Source organism: Arachis hypogaea, chromosome 4, assembly GCF_003086295.3.
Source record: "Arachis hypogaea cultivar Tifrunner chromosome 4, arahy.Tifrunner.gnm2.J5K5, whole genome shotgun sequence".
In the NCBI taxonomy this organism is placed as follows: Eukaryota; Viridiplantae; Streptophyta; class Magnoliopsida; order Fabales; family Fabaceae; genus Arachis; species Arachis hypogaea.
Window position 1 is genome coordinate 23,034,408 of NC_092039.1, and position 24,131 is coordinate 23,058,538.

At 34.0% G+C, this 24,131-nt stretch overlaps 2 protein-coding genes across 2 annotated transcripts; one reads left to right on the plus strand and one right to left on the minus strand.

Annotated features, from left to right (window-relative positions):
* Positions 1 to 610: 610 nt before the first annotated feature.
* LOC112794751 (uncharacterized) lies at positions 611 to 3,449 on the plus strand. Its single transcript, XM_025836734.1, has 5 exons — positions 611 to 637; positions 733 to 835; positions 1,301 to 1,368; positions 3,164 to 3,271; positions 3,357 to 3,449. The coding sequence occupies exons 1-5, from the start codon at positions 611 to 613 to the stop codon at positions 3,447 to 3,449; spliced, it is 399 nt and encodes a 132-aa protein (XP_025692519.1).
* A 4,406-nt stretch (positions 3,450 to 7,855) lies between these two features.
* LOC112796519 (eukaryotic initiation factor 4A-3) lies at positions 7,856 to 12,352 on the minus strand. Its single transcript, XM_025839001.3, has 8 exons — positions 11,878 to 12,352; positions 11,053 to 11,293; positions 10,867 to 10,947; positions 9,991 to 10,098; positions 9,779 to 9,898; positions 9,414 to 9,581; positions 8,541 to 8,627; positions 7,856 to 8,294 (listed from the first exon to the last, which is right to left on the minus strand). The coding sequence occupies exons 1-8, from the start codon at positions 12,177 to 12,179 to the stop codon at positions 8,181 to 8,183; spliced, it is 1,221 nt and encodes a 406-aa protein (XP_025694786.1). The 5' UTR covers positions 12,180 to 12,352; the 3' UTR covers positions 7,856 to 8,180.
* Between the last annotated feature and the right edge of the window lie 11,779 nt (positions 12,353 to 24,131).

Below are 24,131 nucleotides of genomic sequence, written 5' to 3' on the forward strand. Positions count from 1 at the left end.
TCCTTCTCTCTGGCATGGAGGTCAGACACTCAGAGGTGGAAGAATAGGAGATGGAAGTGAGTTGTGAGTGTGTCACGTAAAAGGGGAAGAAGAAAGTTAGGGATTTGGCTGATGGCAACTCTTTTATTCCTAGGTTAAAGGGCAACTTTGAACACTCACTCTTCGGTTCGGTTCGGTTCGGTTCGATTTTAGCAAAGTCAACCAAAAACCGAATCGAACCGTTCGGTTTAGTTCAAAAAAAACCAATTTTTTTGGTTCTTCAATCAGTTGTTATAAATTTCGATTTGGTTCTGCAGTAATTTTCGGTCCGGTTCAGTAACTTACACCTCTACCCGTAAGTTTTATTGTTTCAATTTTCTATAGAGACTATGAAGTCCAGTTCAAAAACAGGAAAGTAGTTATGCAACAGGGCAACAGAATTGTGGTCCAAGTTAGCTAGAGTTGATTATAGAGTTTGTTGAGTTGGTTAGGAGTTAGCTAGAGTTGATTATCAGGGTTTATTGAGTTGGTTATGAGCTGTAATATAAAAGTCCATATCTTTTTGGGTGCAGTAATACCTTGAGAACAGGCTTAAGTACCTTGCGGATCAGAAGGCTAAAGGGATTAACCCATGCCCGCACAAGTTCTCTATGACCATGTTAATTAGTCAATACATTGAAAAATATGAATGATTGGAATGCTATTTTTGTAGTCAATACATCTTTTTGTAGTTTAATTATTTACATCTTTTAGGCCGTCACTGTGGCTGTTTTTGCAGAAGGGGCAGAAGCAAAAGAAGCTAGAAATGCTGGAGCTAATATAATTGGTGGTAAAGAACTTATTGAGGATATTGCTAGTAATAAACTGATTTATATATATATATATATATATATATATATATATATATATATATCTTTCTCCCTCATTCCCTCTCTTTGTCCCTCTCCTTCTCTTTCTTCCTCTTTCCCTTTCTCCCTTCTGTGTATGTGTAATGTTCATCATATGAATTGATATTATAGCTTTTTCCCATTATAGTTTTTTTCCTTGAGATTCAAATATTCATTTTGACATGTCAAACTCGAGCGTGCTGATGTAGGAAAATGTGTTTTGTTAATCACATGCTTATGTTAGTTATGAGACATTTGTGTGCCATTAGTTATGCAGAGGAGATATTAAGCTTATCTTCCATGCTTTAGCAATGATAAATTTTTAGTTTTAATACCAATAATATAAAACCCTAAGCTATGTGTTAGGCTTTTTTGTTTTTTGTGCTTATGTTATTCATATCTAATAGAATTTGTATTTGTATTAATTACTACAGGTGGTAATAATAAACTTAAAGTTGACAAGTGCTTCTCAACTCTTGGAATGGCACCTCATCTTGGAAAGGTATTTTGAATCTGTCATCTGAATGATTGATTAGATTTTTTGAAATATGAAGCTTATGCGAACTATTATTGGTGCACGAAATTTACACTCACACTAAGTAATTCCGCACAACTAACTAGCAAGTGCACTGGGTCGTCCAAGTAATACCTTACGTGAGTAAGGATCGATCCCACGGAGATTGCCGGCTTGAATCAAGCTATGGTTATCTTATTATTCTTAGTCAGAATATCAGTATGGTTCTTTAGTCTTAATTGTAAAAAGTGAAAGAGCATGAAATGAATATTTGTTACGTAGTAATGGAGAATGGGTTGGAGTTTTAGAGATGCTTTGTCCTTTGAATTTCTGCTTTCCTACTGTCTTCTTCTTCACGCACGCAGGTCTCCTTCCATGGCAAGCTGTATGTTGGTGGATCATCATTATCAATGGCTACCAGCCGTCCTCTAAGTGAAAAGGGTCCATGTACATGGCTAATCATCTGTTGGTTCTCACTAATGTTGGAATATGATCCATTGATCCTTTTGCGTCTGTCATCATGCCCAACATTCATGAGTTTGAAACTCGTCACAGTCATCCCTTCCCGGATCCTACTCGGAATACCACAGACAAAGTTTAGACTTTTCGGATCTCAGGAATGCTGCCAATTGATTCTAGCTTATACCACGAAGACTCTGATCTCACGAATTTGAATGCTCTGTTGTCAGGAGAGGCAGTCAAACTCGTGAGCCAAGAACCCAAGAGACATCCATTCAATCTAAGGTAGAATGGAAGTGGTTGTTAGGCACACGTTCATAGGTTGAGAATGGTGATGAATGTCACGGATCATCACATTCATCATGTTGAAGTGTGAATGAACATCTTAGAATAGAAACAAGCGAGATTGAATAGAAAACAGAAATACTTGCATTAATTCATCGAGACACTGCAGAGCTCCTCACCCCCAACCATGGGGTTTAGAGACTCATGCCGTCAAAGGTACAATTTCAGATGTAAAATGTCATGAGGTACAAAATAAATCTCTAAAAGTAGTTTATATACTCAACTAGTAACCTAGGTTTACAGAAAATGAGTAAACTAAGATAGATAGTGCAGAAATCCACTTCTGGGCCCACTTGGTGTGTGTTGGGGCTGAGCATTGAAGCTTTCACGTGCATAGGCCATTCTTGGAGTTAAACACCAGTTTGTAACCTGTTTCTGGCGTTTAACTCTGCTTTGCAACTTGTTTCTGGCGTTTGATACCAGAATAGGGCAGAAAGCTGGCGTTAGATGCCAGTTTGCGTCGTCTAAACTTGAGCAAAGTATGGACTATTATAATTGCTGGAAAGCCCTGGATGTCTACTTTCCAACGCAATTGAGAGTGCGCCATTTAGACTCCTGTAACTCCAAAAATTTCATTTCGAGTGCAGGGAGGTTAAAATCCAACAGCATCAGCAGTCCTCTATCAGCCTCTGAATCAGATTTTTGCTCAGGTCCCTCAATTTCAGCCAAAAAATATATGAAATCACAGAAAAACACACAAACTCATAGTAAAGTCCAGAAATGTAATTTTTGCATAAAAACTAATAAAAATATACTAAAAAGTAGCTAGATCCTACTAAAAACTATATTAAAACACCCCAAAAAGCGTATAAAATATCTGCTCATCAATTATGCAGATAGCACAATATCTTAGAAAGCGCAGGCTGATGCCAGACGAGAAATTAAGCGTATCCAATGCTTATTGACTTTCTAATTTTCTTTTTGAACAACACGGCATGAGTATATCGTATTAACTCGTGATTGAAAATATGTTTTACAGCTAGGTACTCTGACTAGTGATATTGCTGGTCAACTAAAAGAACTTAGGCAAGGCTGCATTGACTTTAAGATGGAAAATAAATCAATTTTGCATATTGGACTGGGAAAGGTGAAATTATGTTCTCCTTGAACTCCATATGGGAATTGCTATGCTGCACGAGATGTAATCTTATACTTAAAAGTACTATTTGCAGGTAAGCTACAAAGAAGAGGCTTTACGAGAGAATATGGACGCATTTATGAATGATGTCTTGCTTGTCAAGCTTGCTGGCTTAAAGAGTAAGTAGCACATATCCTTGTGCTTTTGTTTTTATTTTTTTTATCTTAGGAAAAAATATGATTTACCACTACCTACTGGGAAAGAAAATTTTTAATGTTTTAGCTCGTGAAATAGTGGAGTTGCATGTTAATAGTTAGTCACAAAAAATAACCAAGCACACTAAAAAGTTAAGTCTGAAATTTTTTTAAATACTCCCATGTCTCAACCTTGGCAGTGAACACTTTATCATTATTATTTTGTTAGTTTTTGGTGAAAGAAAACTTAATTATATGCCTTTTTCGGTTAGATATCCATGTAGTGAGATTTGACATGAGTTATCATACACAAAAAAAGATTGCCAAGTGAGTGCCATTATGCTTTTCCACCCTTTTAATTAAGAAGCATATTTTTCATTTTCGATGAAATTTTTTAGTTTTTAAATTTTCATCAAGCTAAAATTATTGATAGAAACTTTGATTCTTATAGATCAGATATGATTGGAGAAGAGATATGTTGGGTCTCGCCACACCTCGAAATGGTTCAATACTGCAGGCAGAAGTGTTAAGACATGACTCATTGGTAGTGTCATTGTTTCACAAGTAATCATTTCTAGTGGATCAAACACTTATATTAGGCCAAAAACTATGAATTTAAAATAGTCTTTGAAGTTTGCACAGATTGATAAATCTGTAGTTTAATTTTTTTTTTCACATATGTTTTGTTAATTGTTATAAATTGGGGGTGTAGTGGACATGCTACAATCTTGCAAAGCTCAAATGTTGCTTGAAAATATGGGGTTAGTAGTCCTTTCTGGTATGCTAGTGGAGCAATAATCCAGGCATGAATCTTATATTACATTAAATATCTCTTCTGCATGTTGCTGTTTTTTTATTTTCTTCTTTTTTAAATTTCAGTGCTCCTAAATTTTGGAATTCGAAAAGTGAAGTAAGCCTGAGATTTGATATGGTGTATTGAACATGAACAGTTATTGTTGTTTGGAGTAATGGCTATAAAGATTAAAAGGAAGGCTCCTCATTATAACAGAAATTCTTAAATACTCTTGTTTTAGCTTTAACAGCTACTGCAATAGCTAGTGTAAGCATTAAGACTTGTTAACTCCATTGTTAGTTTGTCATTATTTCTGGATGATAATGGTATAGCTAAAAGTCAAGATCTATTTGCATTGTTTGCAATTACATTTATCTAGCTATGTTCATTGTTCAGGAGTTTGGATATAAGTCTGTATTTTATTATGTTATTTTTAATATTTTGTAGTTGTAATTAATATAATTGAAAAATGATGGTAGTGTGCTATATTTTGTTTTAAAGTATTTCTTTTATTTTAATTTTCTTCTACACTTTTAATGTCTTTCTTAAATATTTCTTTTTAATAATAAATTATTAGTAGTGTAATAATAGTGTAGATTAATTTTTAAAAAATATATTGACAGGTTTGAAATCTCCATAGAATAGCTCTTGTTTTTAAAATGAAAAAGTCTTTTTGTGAAGATTTTAAACCGCCACAAACATGGACCAAAAACAGCCACAAAAGATTAATATAAAACTCTACTAAACACACACAAAATTTCCCACAAACCATTTGATGGGATTATAAACCTTTATAAATAAGAGAAAAAACTACCACAAATAAATAAAAACCTTGTAGTACACTTTTTTTTTCCTCAAATTCACGAAAAATACAATACAAAAAATTATATTCAGTGGTATTAAAAAAACTGAGTGAAATTATCATTTTTCTTCATAATAATGTGTGTTTTAAGGTAATTTGATTTGAATTTGATTTAAAAAAAAAACCATAGATTTCTATATACCTTTAGTAAGCAGCTGTTTGATTTTTCTTTTTATTTTTTATATTTTTTATTTTTAATAAGGCTTATGTAATAAATAAGTAATGAAATGTTTTGATTTTTAGTTTACTTATTAATATATCCTTAAAAAGTGTTTATATTGTCTTAAAATTTTAAAATAGTAAGTGACTTTCTTACTCTTGATATATTAAATAATTTTTTAATTAAATAATATAAATAATTAGAAGAATGTGAAATAAGGAAATTTTTATTTATTTCATAGTATAAATTATTTGTTCCTATTATATTTATCTATAATTTATTATTTTCTATCTTTTTTTTTTAATTTTGTTGTAATAAATGGATCATATATCAGCTCATTTTTTTATAATAGATTTTCATTACGTATTATACGTTGTTATGAGTTGTTGGAGTGTATCGTATTGATATGGAGTTAAATTTTTTTTTAAACAATAATACACAAATCAGAGGGTAGATATTGTGAAAGAGAGAAAATCTAGCCTCCGATTTGTGTTCAAACTTGATTGATGAACAAATCGGACCCTAAATATTGTGTGTACGAAATTTTTTTTTGTAAAATGTGTAACGAATCGGAGAGTAGGTTAAAAAAATTGAAAACCCAAATTGATGGATCAGAGTTGAGGATTTAAAAAAAATCTAACTTACGATTTATGTCATACTAAATCAGACCTTTAGATTTGTTAACGCCGTCTTCCACATCCCTAAATAACATTCAAAACTTCAATAATGATGAATAACACATTAATTTTTTCAATATCAAAATAAAAAAAGTGTCATATATCACTATGGAATAGTGAGCACAGCCAAATTTGATCCTCCAAAAACCCTAAAACTCAATAATAGAGAAAGAATGGCTTATGAAATAATTATTGGGCTTCTTGTGATCATTGTTTTGGTCATGGGTTATTATTCGCTTTGGGCAAAGTCCAAACAAAGGCTAAGTATAGTGCCACGACCAAAACCAAGAAAGCCTAAGTGTTGTGAGGCTTGTTGCCTTCAAAATTGGGCGGCTTATTGAGCCTATTGGGCTTAAAAGACTAGAAAATAATATTTTTAGGTTATGTTTAGTTTGAGATAAAAAAAATAAATTCCGATAATAAATATACCTGGCTGTGTACTTTTTTCACTAAACATGGAAAAAAAAAATTACTCTTGCACACTTAACAGTAAATCCTTTTTAAAATTTAACAATATGCAGTGAGAAATGAAAAAAAAAATACAATTGATTTGCTAATCGATTGAACAAAACAAAAGGGTGTATTTTTTTATTAAAGAAAGGTTCTATATTGAGATTAATAAAAATCTCTCTTTAAGAGTGGCATTACATTCAGAGAATTTTTTTTCTTTTTGATTTTTCACAAATAACCTCTAATCCGGCAGGTCAGACTAACTTGGGAATCTAAGTTTTATTTAAAATTTTTTCGTTAGCCTATAAATTACCGCTAAACTAACTATTTAATCAACCCAAGTTGATGGAATTGAGAGAATCTATCTCTAATCTGCACCAAGGCAAATTCATATCTAGTTGAGGACCTCTTGATAGTTTGAAATGAAATTTTTTGGCTTAAATAATCAAGGAAAATTTTGATACAACATAAACTTCTACAATATATCTTATTTTGCATCTAGGTATATAATTATAAGGCTGCGTCTCTGGTGCCATGGCTATGGTAGCTAACGGTGACTATGAGTTGACTCTTCAATCAGATAGTGGCAAGTGGAGTGTTCTTTAGTGTGGTTAAGTTGTCTTGACAAAATTAAGCACGATCAAATTTTATTGTGTTACCGTGAGGATACGATAGCTATTACGTGATATGCAAAGGTTAGAAATGTCAAATCATGCGACCTGTGCATAACAGATAGCAAAAGCAGCGCTGGATCTACCATCGAAAGTCGCAGTTTTTTCATGAACCAGATGGACATCTCTACGAAAACATTCGGCAAGGACAAGGACCGCAACAGAGGACGGAGGACTTCAATGGTAACAGCAGCGACATAACACACACAGGAATGAAAATCTATAAAGCGCCTATGTCAAAACACGTTCGGCAGGATGTTCAGGTTATGATTGGTTTCTAATCTGGGTCAGGTTTGGTCAAAGCCTTGTCCAGAAAAAAACAAAAAAAAGTGTTGCAGGTAGCCATGATTGGACGGTTGAGGGTGTAACAGAGAGAAAATGAAGAAGAAAAAAAAAATCAAAGACAAAAAAAATCCTTTTTGTTTACGTGTGTAAAGAAATAATCGTAGCAACTAGCATAGCCATCATAGCCACAAGTGAGCTCATTGAAAATCTAAGTTCTGGATCTTGAATTAATCAGCTCCAAAACTACGTAAATACATCAAGTTCTAGAAAAAAACTATATCTTCCAATAGTTCAAAAACCTAAACGAACTACATTTTTTATCCCTTATTAGTAATGACTAGACACTACAACTGACCATTGATTTACCAATAGTGTTAAAAATTAAAATTGTTCACAAAGAAAATCGGGCACTTGAGCATTGTTTCTCCGAGAGCCCAAAAAAGAAGGGCCTTATTTTTTAAACTAGAATAAGATAACCGCAAAAATCAAAAGGAGCATAAATTAGTTAAAACATTAAAACTAATTCAGAAGATTATAGCAGATGTGAATTTGGAAACATTAAATTACAGAATCTTACATGAGACAAATCAACTCAACACAATTTACACGTTAACCGCACCAGCATTGTAAAGCTCAACATCCAGAATACTGGTACAGTCAAGTACACTGTATTAAAGGGAGAAAAACATTTAATTGGCCCAATGCCAATGTTTACAGGCATATCACAGAAAAATCCTGAGCAAAACCACATCCAGAACTACTCACCTACGGCTAGAACATACGACAAATCCACTCCACCCATCACATCAAATGCCAAATATATACTTTATATAAGATCAGCAACATTCATTGGCATTTCATCTATCTGAGTACTGTAATATTGCTCAATATCTCTCAAGATCTTGATGTCATCACTTTTGACAAAATTTATTGCAACACCCTGCAAACCATGATCAAGCCTAAGTATAACTGTATAAGTAAATGTGTATGCATACAATATACATAGTTGCTGCATTAGAGGACAGAAAACAAAATGGGAGAACTGGAGTGTAAGGTTGATGAAAGCAACCAAAAACCTCTCAAACCTCGGTGTAAATTGAAGATTTTGACATGAAAATAGGACTGGGTGAGGGTGACCACTCAGTTAAAGCACAAAATGTTTAACAAGTTTAAACAAGTGGAATACCTTGCGTCCAAATCGTCCAGATCGGCCAATTCGATGAATGTAGAGCTCTCGATTATTTGGAAGGTCATAGTTGATAACTAGAGAAACCTGAAGCAGATGCATGGATCAATGTTAGCAATTAGACAATTACTGTTCTTCTACATAACATCCAAATGCAAGGAATAGACAGCAAATCTCATCAATTTTTGTGGTATGTCATTTGAAATAAACAACTAAAATTTCATTATAGTCAATATATTCAAAACAGACATTTTGGGGTTTTTGTTAACCAAAATCAATGCCCCTGCCATGACACCTAAGACCTACAAACCAAGAATTAAAATCCATATTTAACTGGGGAAATAGCAAGATATAAACTATCAAATTTAACAGTAAGTTATAACGGGACTATTAATCCTTGGCTGAGGTCCAAAATTTAAATGTTTCACCACCATATAAGAACAATTAGCTACTTCTCTGCACGGTGAGTGAGAGAAACCAAGAAACAAAAACACAGAAAACGGCCTAGGATGTAAACATGGGTGAAACCCCATCTCGCCAAATCCATCAGTAATACATTCTACTGTTACAGCTAATGGTTTATTTGATTGATTTTGTTCTAGCTAATATTCAAAAGGGATTCGCATGTATTGGTACATAGTCTATCCCTTTAGGTCCTAGCCATTATCTTCTGTATCTATATGATGAGGATGAGGATGAGGATGAAGATTTCTTGTCCTCTTTTGCAAACTAATATTAATATAATTTCATTTTCTATCAAGAAAGAAGATAAGACTGACTGGAAAACATACTCCAAATACTGAAGAGGGAAGTAGATACGTGAATTCATGAAAGAAAATAAAAGAGATGTAAAGGACAGGAAAAACAACTCACCTGCTGCACATCAAGGCCACGAGCCCAAACATCTGTTGTTATTAGTACACGAGTTGTACCAGAGCGAAACTCTGCCATGATTGCATCTCTTTCTCTCTGTGGCATGTCGCCATGCATTGCTGAGACAGTGAAATTATTGTTACGCATTTTCTCAGTTAACCAATCCACCTGTTCCAAATGAACACAAATATTAGAATGTGATGGACAATAAATGAATAAACTAAAAGATCACCAACACCAAACTCATTAGTACAGAGTGTAGATATATATTATAGCACAGCATTTAATAATCTACTTTTTACAATGCACTCGATCGGGAAGAGAAATGGGATGCCCATCCTACAAAACTGGAACTTTTTATTTACCTTTCGCTTAGTGTTGCAGAATATAACAGCTTGAGTAATAGTGAGTGTATCATAAAGATCACACAGGGTATCAAATTTCCATTCTTCCCTTTCAACGGCAACAAAAAATTGCTTGATGCCCTGTTGTTCAGGAGTAGGGAAGTTGTATCAATAATCAGTATCCTCCAGTTAAAATGGAAAAGGTAATCGGCAATGGAGAAAAAGCTACTCACCTCTAATGTCAACTCATCACGTTTTACAAGAATCCTTATAGGATCTGTCATGAACTTGTTTGTCATTTCCAGTATTTCATGAGGAAGGGTAGCAGAAATCAAGACAACCTACATCATAAAAACAGATTAAATACAGTATACTTCATGGTGCTAATAAGGCTCTGGCCAATTACAACACAGGATGAAATGGAGAAAAAGATACAGACGAGACTGTTCCACAAGATCTGCAGCATGGGCAATATTCATATCATACCCATATGTAACTGCCAGCGAGGACCCTAAAAGACACCTATGGTAAATCAATATACCAACCTCAGAAATAGACATTTGGCTCACTGGACCAGCATAAGTTTGTCAACCAGAAATCATCTGGAACTAAAATTCGAGTAAAGAATATCCTCAGTTCCTCACTTAAAGTGCTTCAGTTTTTTTAGCTAAGAAAGAAAAAGCAATGTTTATCTAAAATTTGTATGTCCTTTATCACTTAAACAAAGCATATTTTCTCAAAAAACTAATCAGAGTCTATCGTTTGGTCAAAACATCAAACTGAACTCTCAAGTCTCATGCCACTGACTTTTAAGTTCTAATTTTTACTAAACAGATTGTACACAAACAAGCCTACAAATGCCTTGAAGAACCTTCACACTTCCATAATCACTACCCAAATTTTTATTACTTGAAATGACAGTATTGTTTAATATAATATCTGTTTATTTTAATTATCATAGCTCAAACTATATTCAGCCACTATCCACTTGCCAAAGACTTACTATAAATATATATCTTTGATTGAACGATAAACATATAACATTTGCATCTGTATAAATTTCTTTTGAATAATATTAGGCAACATCAGGGCATCAAGAAAGAGAGAACCTGAAGATCTGGGGGGAGATATCTGTACACATCATAAATCTGATCTTTAAACCCTCTGCTCAACATTTCATCAGATTCATCCTGTCAATGAAATGAAAATCATAAGATACTCCATGACAATATAAGCACAACTATTTATAATATAAATAATATCAAATACACGCAAATGAGAAGCAATGAACTCACAAGAACTAGCATCTTTATATCTCTTGTACGCAATGTTCTCCTCTTGATCATGTCACAGACACGACCAGGAGTTCCCGACACCACGTGAACTCCATATTCAAGCTTCCTTATATCTTCTCCCACACTTTTACCCCCAATGCAAGCATGTGCTTGTATGTTTATGAAATCCCCAATAGCCAATATAACCTTTTCAGTCTGTGAGGCCAGTTCCCTTGTTGGAGACAATATTAAGGCCTGGACTCTGTTCAGAAATTACAAAACCCAAACCAAAATAAGTAAACAAACAACACATGCAAAAGACGATAATAATCGCATAAATCTCGCAAAAAATCACCTAATGAAATTACTTCGGGACAGAATTATGCTCCTAGCTTTACTAACATAATAACATTACATGATAGAAGAGAATAGAGCAAAGTTTCTTAGGAGATAGCTATCAGGTTCACTCAATTACCATGCTGCATGCATACCATATACAGAATTCGCTATACTGCATATTACACACGTGATTGTACCCAACAAGGTGCTTATAATCAAATCAGGAATAACTAAGGAACTGAGTACCAAAACGAATCTTGTAAGCATTAACATTTAGAACAGATATTCAACTTCTCCTTATTATCCTTCAATAGAATTCCTAAATTCATACCACCACATAACCTATCGTTATAAACTATTTGAAAACCCTAATCTATAAATTAAAACCCAACTTAAACAAATTTGTGCGTGCATTAAGCAGTAGAATTCTTTTCCTTTTTTTTTTAATTCGTAATAATGCTTAAACAAATGCAGTAAAACAGAAACAATGAAATTGAAGGTGCGTACTCTCTCTTGGAGGTATCAACGAACTGGCAAACGGTGAGTGCAATCATGGAGGTCTTGCCGGTTCCAGATTGAGCCTGAGCGATGACGTCACGGCCCTGTATGATTGGCGTCACGGCACGCTGTTGGATTGCGGAGGGTTTCTCGAATCCGTACTGGTAGATCCCTCTGAGCAGATCGTCCTTTATTCCCATCTCCTCGAAGCTCGCTATCGCCTTTACCCCCTCCGTCGTCTCGAACTCCAGCTCCTCCGCAGCGTTCGCCGCACGCCGCCGGTTGGCCGGCACCACCGACGTCGTCGCCATCACCTCCAGAAAACTCAAATTAAAAAAGAAAAAAGGCTTTTTTTCGGGGTATGTTTCAAGGTTTTGGCGATTTTGGTTCGTGGGAGCTGGGAAGTAGGAGGAGAGAGAAAGAGAGAACGTAACGGGAGTGTTGTTCGTGTTTGTGTTGGTTGTTTCTGTGCCCTAAACCAGATAGAAAAAATTTAAAAGGGTTAGTCGATAAGTTTGGATGTTCAGCCCAATAAGGCCCATAATGTTTGGGCGTTTGCTAATTTGGACCTCTTATTCTTTCTCATTGGAAATGGACAGATTACCCAAGAGCTTGAAAATATCTAACAATGTTATTTTTTCCGACCCAAATGTGGATGAAATGTATAATTAAATTCTATAAGAACCCAAGACCAAAAAAAAAAAATATTTTTATAAGAATCAAGAAAAGACCAAATGATATAATGTCTTCATTTTCACATAAAGATTTTGAATTAAAGTCTCACTCCTAACTTTGGAAAAAAAAAAAAAGAAAAAAAAGAGAAATAGAGAATGAAAAAGAAAACACACAAAATTGGAGAACAACTGAAAAGGAAAAAGGAAATGCAGGTTCCTATACTGTGAAATTAGCAAGTGATGATGAAGAAGACAACACTATAAAAGACATTCAAAAAAAAATCAAGATAGGCAATTAGGAAGAGCTAGGGAGACATCACAGAAATAAAAAATTTGTTCAAACGGATAAAGCCTGCCATCCTTTTTCTTTTGAAAATTAGAGTTAAGAAAAATTATGTAAACAAGATTAAAAGAAAGCTTAACTTTAATAAAACTTTTTGTATCGAACCTCGGGGATTGTCTAGAAGTCTGTAAATTTGGTAGAAAATTCAGATCATTCTCCTTTAATATTAGATCTTCAGCCAAAGGTAAGAGCAAGTAAGTTTTTTAAATTTGAACCATATTGAGTTGAACATAAAAAATGCAAAGAGATCATTAAAAAGGGTTGAAAAGAAGGAAATAGGACTGAACCGGAGGATTGGACCAAGATTCAAAGATGAATGGAGAGCTGTAAGAAGGAGTTAAAAAATTAGAGTCGAACCACTTTTAAAAGAGCAGATAAGGAAATTGAAAAGTTGAAGATTAAGTTACAAGCTTTACAGGATTCAGAATTTATAGAAGAGCAACAAGAGAAAATACTATCAACTAAAAAGAGGCTAACTCAACTTTAGAGACAAGAGGAGATGTTTTGAGGATAAAGAGCTAAAGTGAAGTGGTTGAGGTTCAGAGATATGAATACTATCTTTTTTCATGCTTTTACTATCCAAAGGAGAGATGAAAATCATATTGAAAAGTTGGGAGATTCAAGGGGCGAATGGATTAGTGGTTAAAAAGAGATAATAAATCTCACTGTTAATCATTATGAAAAATTGTTCACAACTAAAATAAAATTAAACATGGAGGATTATATCAAGTATATTCTCAGGAGGATTACTCAAAACATGAATGACATGCTGAATGAAAGAGTAACAGATAAAGAGATTAAAGATGCAGTCTTTAGCATAAGAAGTTTGAAGGCACCGAGACCGGACGGTTTTAATGGGTTGTTCTATCAAAAGAACTAAAATATTATTAATAAAGAGGCATGTGAAGTTGTGGAGAATTTCTTCCAGCAAAAAACCATTTCAGAGGAGATTAGTGAGACAACTCTGGTTCTGATCCCGAAGGTGAAGCAACTTGAGAATCTTAACCACCTTAGACCTATAAGTTGCTGCAATTTTTTGTATAAGATCATTTATAGGATTATGGTACTTACATTAAGGAAATTGATTGACAAGATCATATTTTCGATTCAAAGTACTTTTGTTGGAGGTAGACAAATTCAGGATAATATTGTAATTATATAAGAAGTCTTTCATGAGTTGAATAAGAAAGGAAAAGGGAGTTCTCAAAATTTGGTAATAAAAATTGACATGAATAAGGCCTATGATAGATTAGAGTGAGATTTTTTGGAAGTCACTCTTAAAGCGTTTGATTTTTAAGAAAGCTGGGTCAAGCTGATCATAGAATGTGTTAAGAGTGTAAATTATAGAATTAAGATAAATGGTAATTTATCCAGAAAAATCAAGCCACAAAAAGGCCTTAGGTAGGGGAATTCCCTTTCTCCATACTTATGCATCATAGCAGCTGATGTTTGTACTATATTAATAGAAAAGGCATTAAGAGAAAAGAGAATATCGGAGTTAAGAATTGCCCCAACAGCCCTAGTCATATCTCACCTTCTTTTTGCTGATAACTGTATTATCTTTTCAGAAGTAAATGAGAAAGTGGTGTATCCGATTATATCTATTTTTAACATGTATACAGAGGCCTCAAGACAAATGATTAACTTAGAAAAGTTGTACATAACCTTTAGTAATCAAGTTTCTATTCAAAATAGAGATAATATTAAAAAATTTTAAATATGACATCATGGGACAATCTAGAAAAATATCTTAGCCTCCCTGAATATTGGGGGAGATAAAAAAAATTAAAACTCTTGCATGGATTAAAGAAAAAATTATGGAAAAGCTTGAGGGATAGAAAGAGAAGTTTCTCAATCAAATAGGAAAAAAGGTACTCAGCAAAGTAGTAGCTCAAGTCATACCACTATATGCTATGAATATAGTGAAATTTTCAAAAGATTTTTGTCATAAGCTAAGTAGTAAAGTGACAAGATTTTGGTGAGCTTCAAGTGGGAAAGAAAAAGGGATTTATTGGAAGAGTTGGAAAAACATCAGTGGGAGTAAAAAAAATGGGAGTCTCGGATTCAAAAATTTTCATATTTAGAATATAGTTCACCTAGTTAAACAAGTATGGAGATTATTGGAGAATTCTGAGGCTATTTGGTTCAGAATCCTAAAAGCTTTATACTTTTTAGATTGTGAATTTTGGGAGCCAAAGATAAAAAAGGAACATCTTAGGCATGGAAGAGTCTATTGCAAGAAAGAGATTTAATTTTAAAGAAAGGGAAATGGAGCATTGGAAATGGAAAAATGGTCAGAATTTGGGAGAATAATTGGACTATAGGTAATACCAGCTTGTACGGACAGCAAAATCTAAATATTAACAAAGTTAAACAGCTGCTAAAAGAGAGCGAAGGCTAGAATTTTCAAAAAATAAGAGCCATGTTTGATTAAGAGAGTTTTGAGAGAATAGTAAGAACTCCTGTAAGCATATTAGGAAGAGAAGACACCTTAATTTGGCAATATTGTAGAGATGGCAAGTACTTAATAAAGTCTGGATATCATGTGACTAAAATGGATAGTCTAGAATTGGATTTAGATTAACCATCAACAAGCGAGAACAAAAAAGAGCTATGGAAACAAATTTTGGGGCTTCGAGTCCCACAGAAAATTAAAATGTTCCTTTAAAAAGCATCACACAATATTTGTTCAGTTTATGATAATTTGAGGAAAAAATTAAATTACTAACAATTTTTATTGCTCAATTTGTGTGCAGGAGGTGGAGACTACAAAACATGCATTACTTCTATGTTAATGAACAAGGGTAGCATGGTTTGGTTCACAAATCCAATGCTGCCCAACTAAACAGACAGTTATAACTTTTGAAAATTGGTTGCTGAACATTATAAAGAGAATTAAAGATACAGGAGCAGAACACTAGAACAGGATCATTAGCAAGGTAGTTTTCTTAATTTAAGAGATTTAGAAAACTAGAAATCTAAAAGTCCACCAGAACATTGAATCAAATCCAAGAATTAAAATAGCTAGAGCTAAGATCCTAGAGAAAGAGTTCTATGCAAATATAAAGAATAACTGTAAGAACCAAATTTTTAGTAAACAGACTTTTCTGGCTATGAAAAAAAATTAAAAAGAAAAAGGAGAGTTACAAGGTCAAACTTAGCTTTATGAGGATAATTAATCCCTCTAAGTCAAATTTGACTAATGAATATTAAATACTATCTCTGCAAAAAACTTTTAGTAACAATTGTGCGTGCACCAAGAAAATTTCTAGTAACCGAAAACCTCAGAACTAGTGAAAAAAAGTAATTTCTATTCAAGTAAATGTGTCTTTAGATTTATATTAGCTATTTCTTCATGATTTACTTCTTTAAGAATAAATATTAGCCATTAATTGTTTTACCGCCCGGTAAAAGTTATCCGAACCGAATTTCAACCTAGTATTTTGCAAACGACTCCTAAAGACCCCAAATCCTCTTACTTGCTACCCAAGTAACTCAGTCCCCCTCTCTAATGTGTTTTAACCACGAGTAATTAACTACGGTTAACTGTGAATAAACACGTCATTATAACACTGATTATGTTTCCTCGAAATCACGCCTATTCTCTCTTACTATCAGCCAATTCCTCTCAAATTTTTTAAGCCCTCTTTTACACATTTAATTAGGTTAGACTTCAGATTTTATTTAAGACAATTACCATGCAAAAATTTAATAACATTTTACCATAAAGAGAGAGATAAAAACAGTGAGTGAGAGAGGAGAAACAGAGGAATTTTTGCACATACTACCTGCATTTTTAGCCCCTTATCTCACTGTTTATACACTATTCTTCAAGTGTTCTTCAAGGACTCAAACCATACAAGCACAAACTCTTGTCCGTTTTTGCCAATCCTTGCTTTTATACCGAAATTTCGGTTAGGTAAACTTTTGTTCTTTCTCCTTTCATTTTTATTTTTAAAAATAGTAGCCATGATAAATTCTTATTCTCCTCCATATATAGAGAACTTCTCTTGAAGTACCCATGGAGCACGCCTAAGGAGTTAGAGAAATTCGAGTTCAAAGTGGTTGAATTTCGACGTTTTGCGACACTTTAGGCCAAAAACAAAACTCACCACCACCAGCTGTGTTCCTGCCCTTGTGTGCACGTTTTCTAGTGTGTGAAAAGATTAATAACTGAATTGCATAAGAGGTAAGTGTTAGGAGTAGTTAGAGTATGTTTGTGCTTGTTTTCGGTGCTTGTATGAGCCACTTTGTGGTGAATTTGTGCTTCTTTTGAAATTCTGAAAATTCTATGAGTTACCACTATTTTGGTTTGCTAAATATGTATAATATACTGTTATATTACCTCTGGATTTTGTGTGGTAACAGCCGAAAATATGGAAGCACTTGGGGTTTAAGTTTCAAGTTTTAAACGTCACAAAAAGTGAAGAAAAATATAAAAACTGCACCTCTGAAATTTTAAGTCACTAAGAGCATAAAAATTATGATAGAAAAGAGTTAAAAAGTAGTTAGAAAAATATTTTTAATCCTATGGAACAAAGGTGTAAAAGTAAAAAGGGTGTTATGGTCATTTTTAGTTAAAAAGAGAGTTAAAAATATAATTTAAATGAAAAATAAGTAAAATTCTGAACTTAGTGTCATTAGAGATAAAATAGTAATTATATAAATTAGTGGATCAAGATTATAATTACAATAAAGTTTTGTGCCTAAATAAAAATTTTAGTAAAAGTTAGAAATAAAATGGTAAAAAGCGGTAATTAGAATACGTAAATAAAGAAAAAGTATATGGAACCAAGAAGCGATCAGCCAAAAAGTAAACAACTTAACTAATTTATAATTATATTTAATTAATTTTATTTGTTTTTAATTTATAATATTTGATATTAATTGCTTCTCACCCCAAATTAAAATTCTGAATGATACGTTGGAGAATTAGGGGCGGGGATCTCGGAACTCTGCTTCCAACAATTCAGATTCTTAGTATATAAAAAAATTTATAAAATATATAAAAGAACATCCATTTAGTATGAAAAAGAAATATTCTGATACTTAGTAGAAGAAACATCCTAATGCCTAGCATAAGCACCATCCACGTAGAGATTTTGGATTCACCCAGATGCATTTGGCTGGTTTTTGGCTGGTATCCTCTTGGTTCTCTAGCATTGTTGGTAAATAAATTAATAAAGAGTAAATTGGTTTTAGGTCCCTTATGGAGAAAATGGGCACTTAATAAAAATATTAGGAGTCATTTTGATCATAGGCAACTATTAGAAAAAGTCTATTAAGAAAAATATGAAGATACAATGATAAAATAATAATATTAGTGGTAAAGCATCATTAAAAACCTAATAAAAATGGTAAAAAAAGAAGTCAAATAAAAGGGGCAATAAGGTAAAATATAACATGACTGAGATATTTCAAAAAAAAAGGGCACAAGTTTTTATAAAAGAAGGGAAGAGAAGTCCCTTATAAATAAATTTTGTTAAGATGTGCAAAGGAAGAAGAAACTGTAAATCCCAAGGTGCTAAGAAGTACCTGGTAGAGTGGACTTCCATTCTGCCTGGTCAGAGAATATATGAACGTGGGGACGTCCGTCATATGGACTGTTAATCACTGGGAGGACCTTGTATTTTTGGGCCATTCTTTATTAGTGTCGCGACTGTATTTCAGGCATCAGTGCGCAACCAACCCAGTGGAGTAGCCATATCCAGACTTGGGCCGGGTAACATCGGGCTGCGGGTAGCCAACCGACGCATGAGCTCATGACCTGCGTAAGACCAAACATGCATGATACTTGGTTGCTGCATTTCCTTGCTTGTGTTTGCTTACTTGTATATGTGATTGTTATACTGTTATATACTTGTGATTGTATCTGTTTGTATGATTAATTACTGTTGTGACCTTATAAACGATTAGACTTAGATTGCGAACTCCTTAGGTTTTTGATGAGCGGATAATTTATACGCTTTTTGGCATTGTTTTTAGGTAGTTTTTAGTAAATTCAAGCTACTTTTAGGGATGTTTTCATTAGTTTTTATGTTAAATTTACATTTCTGGACTTTACTATGAGTTTGTGTGTTTTTCTGTGATTTCAGATAATTTCTGGCTGAAATTGAGGGACTTGAGCAAAACTCTGAAAAAGGCTGACAAAAGGACTGATGATGTTGTTGGAATCTGACCTCCCTGCACTCAAAATGGATTTTCTGGAGCTACAGAACTCCAAATGGTGCGCTCTCAACGGCGTTGAAAAGTAGACATCCAGAGCTTTCCAGAAATATATAATAGTTCATACTTTATTCGGAAATTGACGACGTAACTTGGCGTTGAACGCCAAGTACATGCTGCTGTCTGGAGTTAAACGCCAGAAAAACGTCATGATCCGGAGTTGAACGCCCAAAACACGTTATAACTTGGAGTTCAACTCCAAGAAAAGCCTCAGCTTGTGGATAGATCAAGCTCAGCCCAACCATACACCAAGTGGGCCCCGAAAGTGGATTTATGCATCAATTACTTACTCATGTAAACCCTAGTAGCTAGTCTAGTATAAATAGGATAATTTACTATTGTATTAGACATCTTTGGTCTCAGTTTTGTTTTATTCCTCATCTTAAGAGGCTATTGATCACATTCAGGGGGCTGGCCATTCGGCCATGCCTGAACCTTTTACTTATGTATTTCTAACAGTGGAGTTTCTGCACACCATAGATTAAGGGTGTGGAGCTCTGCTGTACCTCAAGTTTCAATACAATTACTCTTACTTTCTATTCAATTCTCTTTTATTCTTATTCCAAGATATACGTTACACTTAACTTTGATGAATGTGATGATCCGTGACACTCATCATCATTCTCACCTATGAACGCGCGTGATTGACAACCACTTCCGTTCTACTCTAGGCCGGGCGCATATCTCTTAGATTCCCCAACAGAATCTTCGTGGTATAAGTTAGATAGATGGCGGCATTCATGAGGATCCGGAAAGTCTAAACCTTATCTGTGGTATTCCGAGTAGGATTCTGGGATTGAATGACTGTGACGAGCTTCAAACTCCTGAAGGCTGGGCGTGATGACAAACGCAAAAGAATCAAGGGATTCTATTCCAACCTGATTGAGAACCGACAGATGATTAGCCGTGCTGTGACAGAGCATAGGAACGTTTTCACTAAGAGGATGGGATGTAGCCATTGACAACGGCGATGCCCTACATACAGCTTGCCATGGAAAGGAGTAAGAAGGATTTGACGACTGTAATAGGAAAGTAGAGATTCAAGAGGAGCACAGCATCTCCATACACTTATCTGAAATTCCCACTATTAATTTACATAAGTATTTCTATCCCTTTTATTTTCTTTTTATTATTAATTTTCGAAAACCAAAACCATTTAATCTGCCTAACTGAGATTTACAAGGTAATCATAGCTTGCTTCATACCAACAATCTCTGTGGGATCGACCTTTACTCACGTAAGGTTTATTACTTGGACGACCCAGTACACTTGCTGGTTAGTTGAACGGAGTTGTGAATTCAAATAGAGCCAATTATTAAATTTCATACAAGTACAAAGAGCATGTGATCACAATTTCGTCTACCAAGTTTTTGGCGCCGTTGCCGGGGATTGTTCGAGTATGGACAACTGACGGTTCATCTTGTTGCTCAGATTAGGTAATTTTCTTTTCAAAAATCTTTTTCAAAATTTTTCTTTTCTTTTTCGTTTTTCCAAAAATATTTTCGAAAAAAATTAATAAAAATCCAAAAAAATTAGAAAATCATAAAAATCAAAAATATTTTGTGTTTCTTGTTTGAGTCTTGAGTCAATTTTTAAGTTTGGTGTCAATTGTATGCTTTAAAAAGTTTTCTTGCATTTTTCGAAAATTCCATGCATTCATAGTGTTCTTCATGATCTTCAAGTTGTTCTTGATAAGTCCTCTTGTTTGATCTTGATGTTTTCTTGCTTTGTGTTGTTTGTTGTTTTTCTTATGCATTTTTTGTTTGTTAGTATCCATGCATTAAAAATTTCTAAGTTTAGTGTCTTGCATGTTTTATTTGCATCAAAAATTTTTCAAAATTATGTTCTTGATGTTCATCATGATCTTCAAAGTGTTCTTGGTGTTCATCTTGACATTCATAGCATTCTTGCATGCATTCATTGTTTTGATCTAAAAATTTCATGCATTGAGTATTTTTGTTGTTTTTCTCTCTCATAATTAAAAATTCAAAAATAAAAAAAATATCTTTTCCATATTTCCCTCCAAATTTTCGAAATTTTGGGTTGACTTGGTCAAAAAATTTTTAAAATTAGTTGTTTCTTACAAGTCAAGTCAAATCTTCAAAAATTTAAAAATCTTATCTTTTTAAAATCTTTTTCAAAAATCATATCTTTTTCATTTTTTTATCATTTTCGAAAATTTCAAAAATATTTTTCAAATTATTTTCAAAATCTTTTTCTTATCTTTATATCAAATTTTCGAAAATATGCTAACAATTAATGTGATTGATTCAAAAATTTGAAGTTTGTTACTTTCTTGTTAAGAAAGGTTCAATCTTTAAATTCTAGAATTTTATCTTGTAGTTTCTTGTTAGTTAAGTAATTTTAAAAATTAAATCTTTTTCAAAATATCTTTTTATTAAAATTTTTATCTTATCTTTTTATCTTATTCTTCTCAAAATTTTATCTTTTTCAAAATTTGATTTCAAAATATCTTATCTAACTTCTTATCTTCTTATCTTTTTCAAATTTGATTTTAATATCTTTTTCAACTAACTATTTGACTTTTTGTTTGTTTCTTATTTTTTTCAAAACCACCTAACTACTTTTCCCTCTCTAATTTTCGAAAATATCTTACCCCTTTTTCAAAAATTCTTTTTAATTAATTAATTGTTTCATGTTTTAATTTTAATTACATTTTATCTCTAATTTTTGAAAATCACTAACCCCTTTTTAAAATTATTTTCGAATTCTCTTCCTCTTCTCTTATTCTATTTAATTATTTATTTACTAACACTTCTCTTCACCTCTCTTCATCTAAAAATCCGAACCCAATATATCCCTTGTATTTGGATTCTTCACTTTTATTTCTTTTATCCCCTTTCTTCTTCTACTAACATAAAGGAATCTCTATACTGTGACATAGAGGATTCATCTTCTTTTCTTGTTTTCTTCTCTTTCATATGAGCAGGAACAGGGAAAAAGGCACTCTTGTTGAAATTGATCCTGAACCTGAAAGGACTCTGAAGAGGAAACTAAGAGAAGCTAAATTACAACAATCCAAAAGTAACCTCTCAGAAAATTTCGAACAAGAGAAGGAGATGGCAGCCGAACCCAATAATAATAATGCAAGGAGAATGCTTGGTGACTTCACAAAGCCAACATCCAAATTTGATGGAAGAAGCATCTCCATTCCTGCCATTGGAGCCAATAACTTTGAGCTGAAACCTCAGCTAGTTGCTTTAATGCAACAAAACTGCAAGTTTTATGGACTTCCATCTGAAGATCCTTATCAGTTTTTAACTGAATTCTTGCAGATATGTGAGACTGTAAAGACGAATGGAGTTGATCTTGAAGTCTACAGACTCATGCTTTTCCCTTTTGCTGTAATAGACAGAGCTAGAATATGGTTGGATTCACAACCTAAGGATAGCCTGGACTCCTGGGATAAGCTGGTCACAGCCTTCTTGGATAAATTCTTTCCTCCTCAAAAGCTGAGCAAGCTGAGAGTGGATGTTCAAACCTTCAAACAAAAAGATGGTGAATCCCTCTATAAAGCTTGGGAAAGGTACAAGCAGCTGACCAAAAGATGTCCATCTGACATGTTTTCAGAATGGACCATATTAGATATATTCTATTATGGTCTATCTGAATTTTCGAAAATGTCATTGGACCATTCTGCAGGTGGATCTATTCACCTGAAGAAAATGCCTGAAGAGGCTCAAGAATTCATTGACATGGTGGCAAACAACCAATTCATGTACACTTCTGAGAGGAATTCCGTGAATAATGGGATACCTCAGAAGAAAGGAGTTCTTGAAATTGATACTCTGAATGCCATATTGGCTCAGAACAAAGTGTTGACTCAACAGGTCAACATGATCTCTCAAAATCTGAATGGATGGCAACATGCATCCAACAGTACTAAAGAGGTAGCTTCTGAAGAAGCTTATGATCCTGAGAACCCTGCCATGGCAGAGGTTAATTATATGGGTGAACCTTATGGAAATACCTATAACTCATCATGGAGAAATCATCCAAATTTCTCATGGAAGGATCAACAAAAGCCTCAACAAGGCTTTAACAATGGTGGATGCAATAGGCTGGGCAATAGCAAGCCTTTTCCATCATCTTCTCAACAACAGGCAGAGAATTCTGAACAAAATACTTCTAATTTAGCCAATGTAGTCTCTGATCTGTCAAAGGCCACTTTCAGTTTCATGAGTGAAACAAGATCCTCAATCAGAAATCTGGAGGCACAAGTGGGCCGGCTGAGTAAGAAAGTCATTGAAACTCCTCGCAGTATTCTCCCAAGCAATACAGAAGAGAATCCAAAAGGAGAGTGCAAGGCCATTGATATAATCAATATGGCCGAATGCACAAGGGAGGAGGAGGACGAAAATCCTAGTGAGGAAGACCTCCTGGGACGTCCCTCAAGCAAGAAGGAGTTTCCTATTAAGGATCCAAATGAATCTGAGGCTCATATAGAGACCATAGAGATTCCATTAAATCTCCTTCTACCATTCATGAGCTCTGAAGACTATTCTCCCTCTGAAGAGGATGAAGATGTAACTGGAGAGCAAGTTGCTCAATATTTAGGAGCTATCATGAAGCTGAATGCCAAGTTGTTTGGTAATGAGACTTGGGAAAGTGAACCTCCCTTGCTCATTAGTGAACTAGATACCTGGATTCAGCAAACTCTACCTCAAAAGAAACAAGATCCTGGCAAGTTTTTGATACCTTGTACCATAGGCACCATGACCTTTGCAAAAGCTCTATGTGATCTAGGGTCAGGGATAAATCTTATGCCACTCTATGTAATGGAGAAGTTGGGAATCATTGAGGTACAACCTACCTTGTTCTCATTACAATTGGCAGACAAGTCATTGAGACAAACTTATGGAATAGTAGAGGACGTGTTAGTAAAGGTTGAAGGCCTTTACATCCCTGCTGATTTCATAATCTTAGACACTAGGAAGGAAGATGATGAATGCATCATCCTTGGAAGACCTTTCCTAGCCACAGCAGGAGCTGTGATAGAT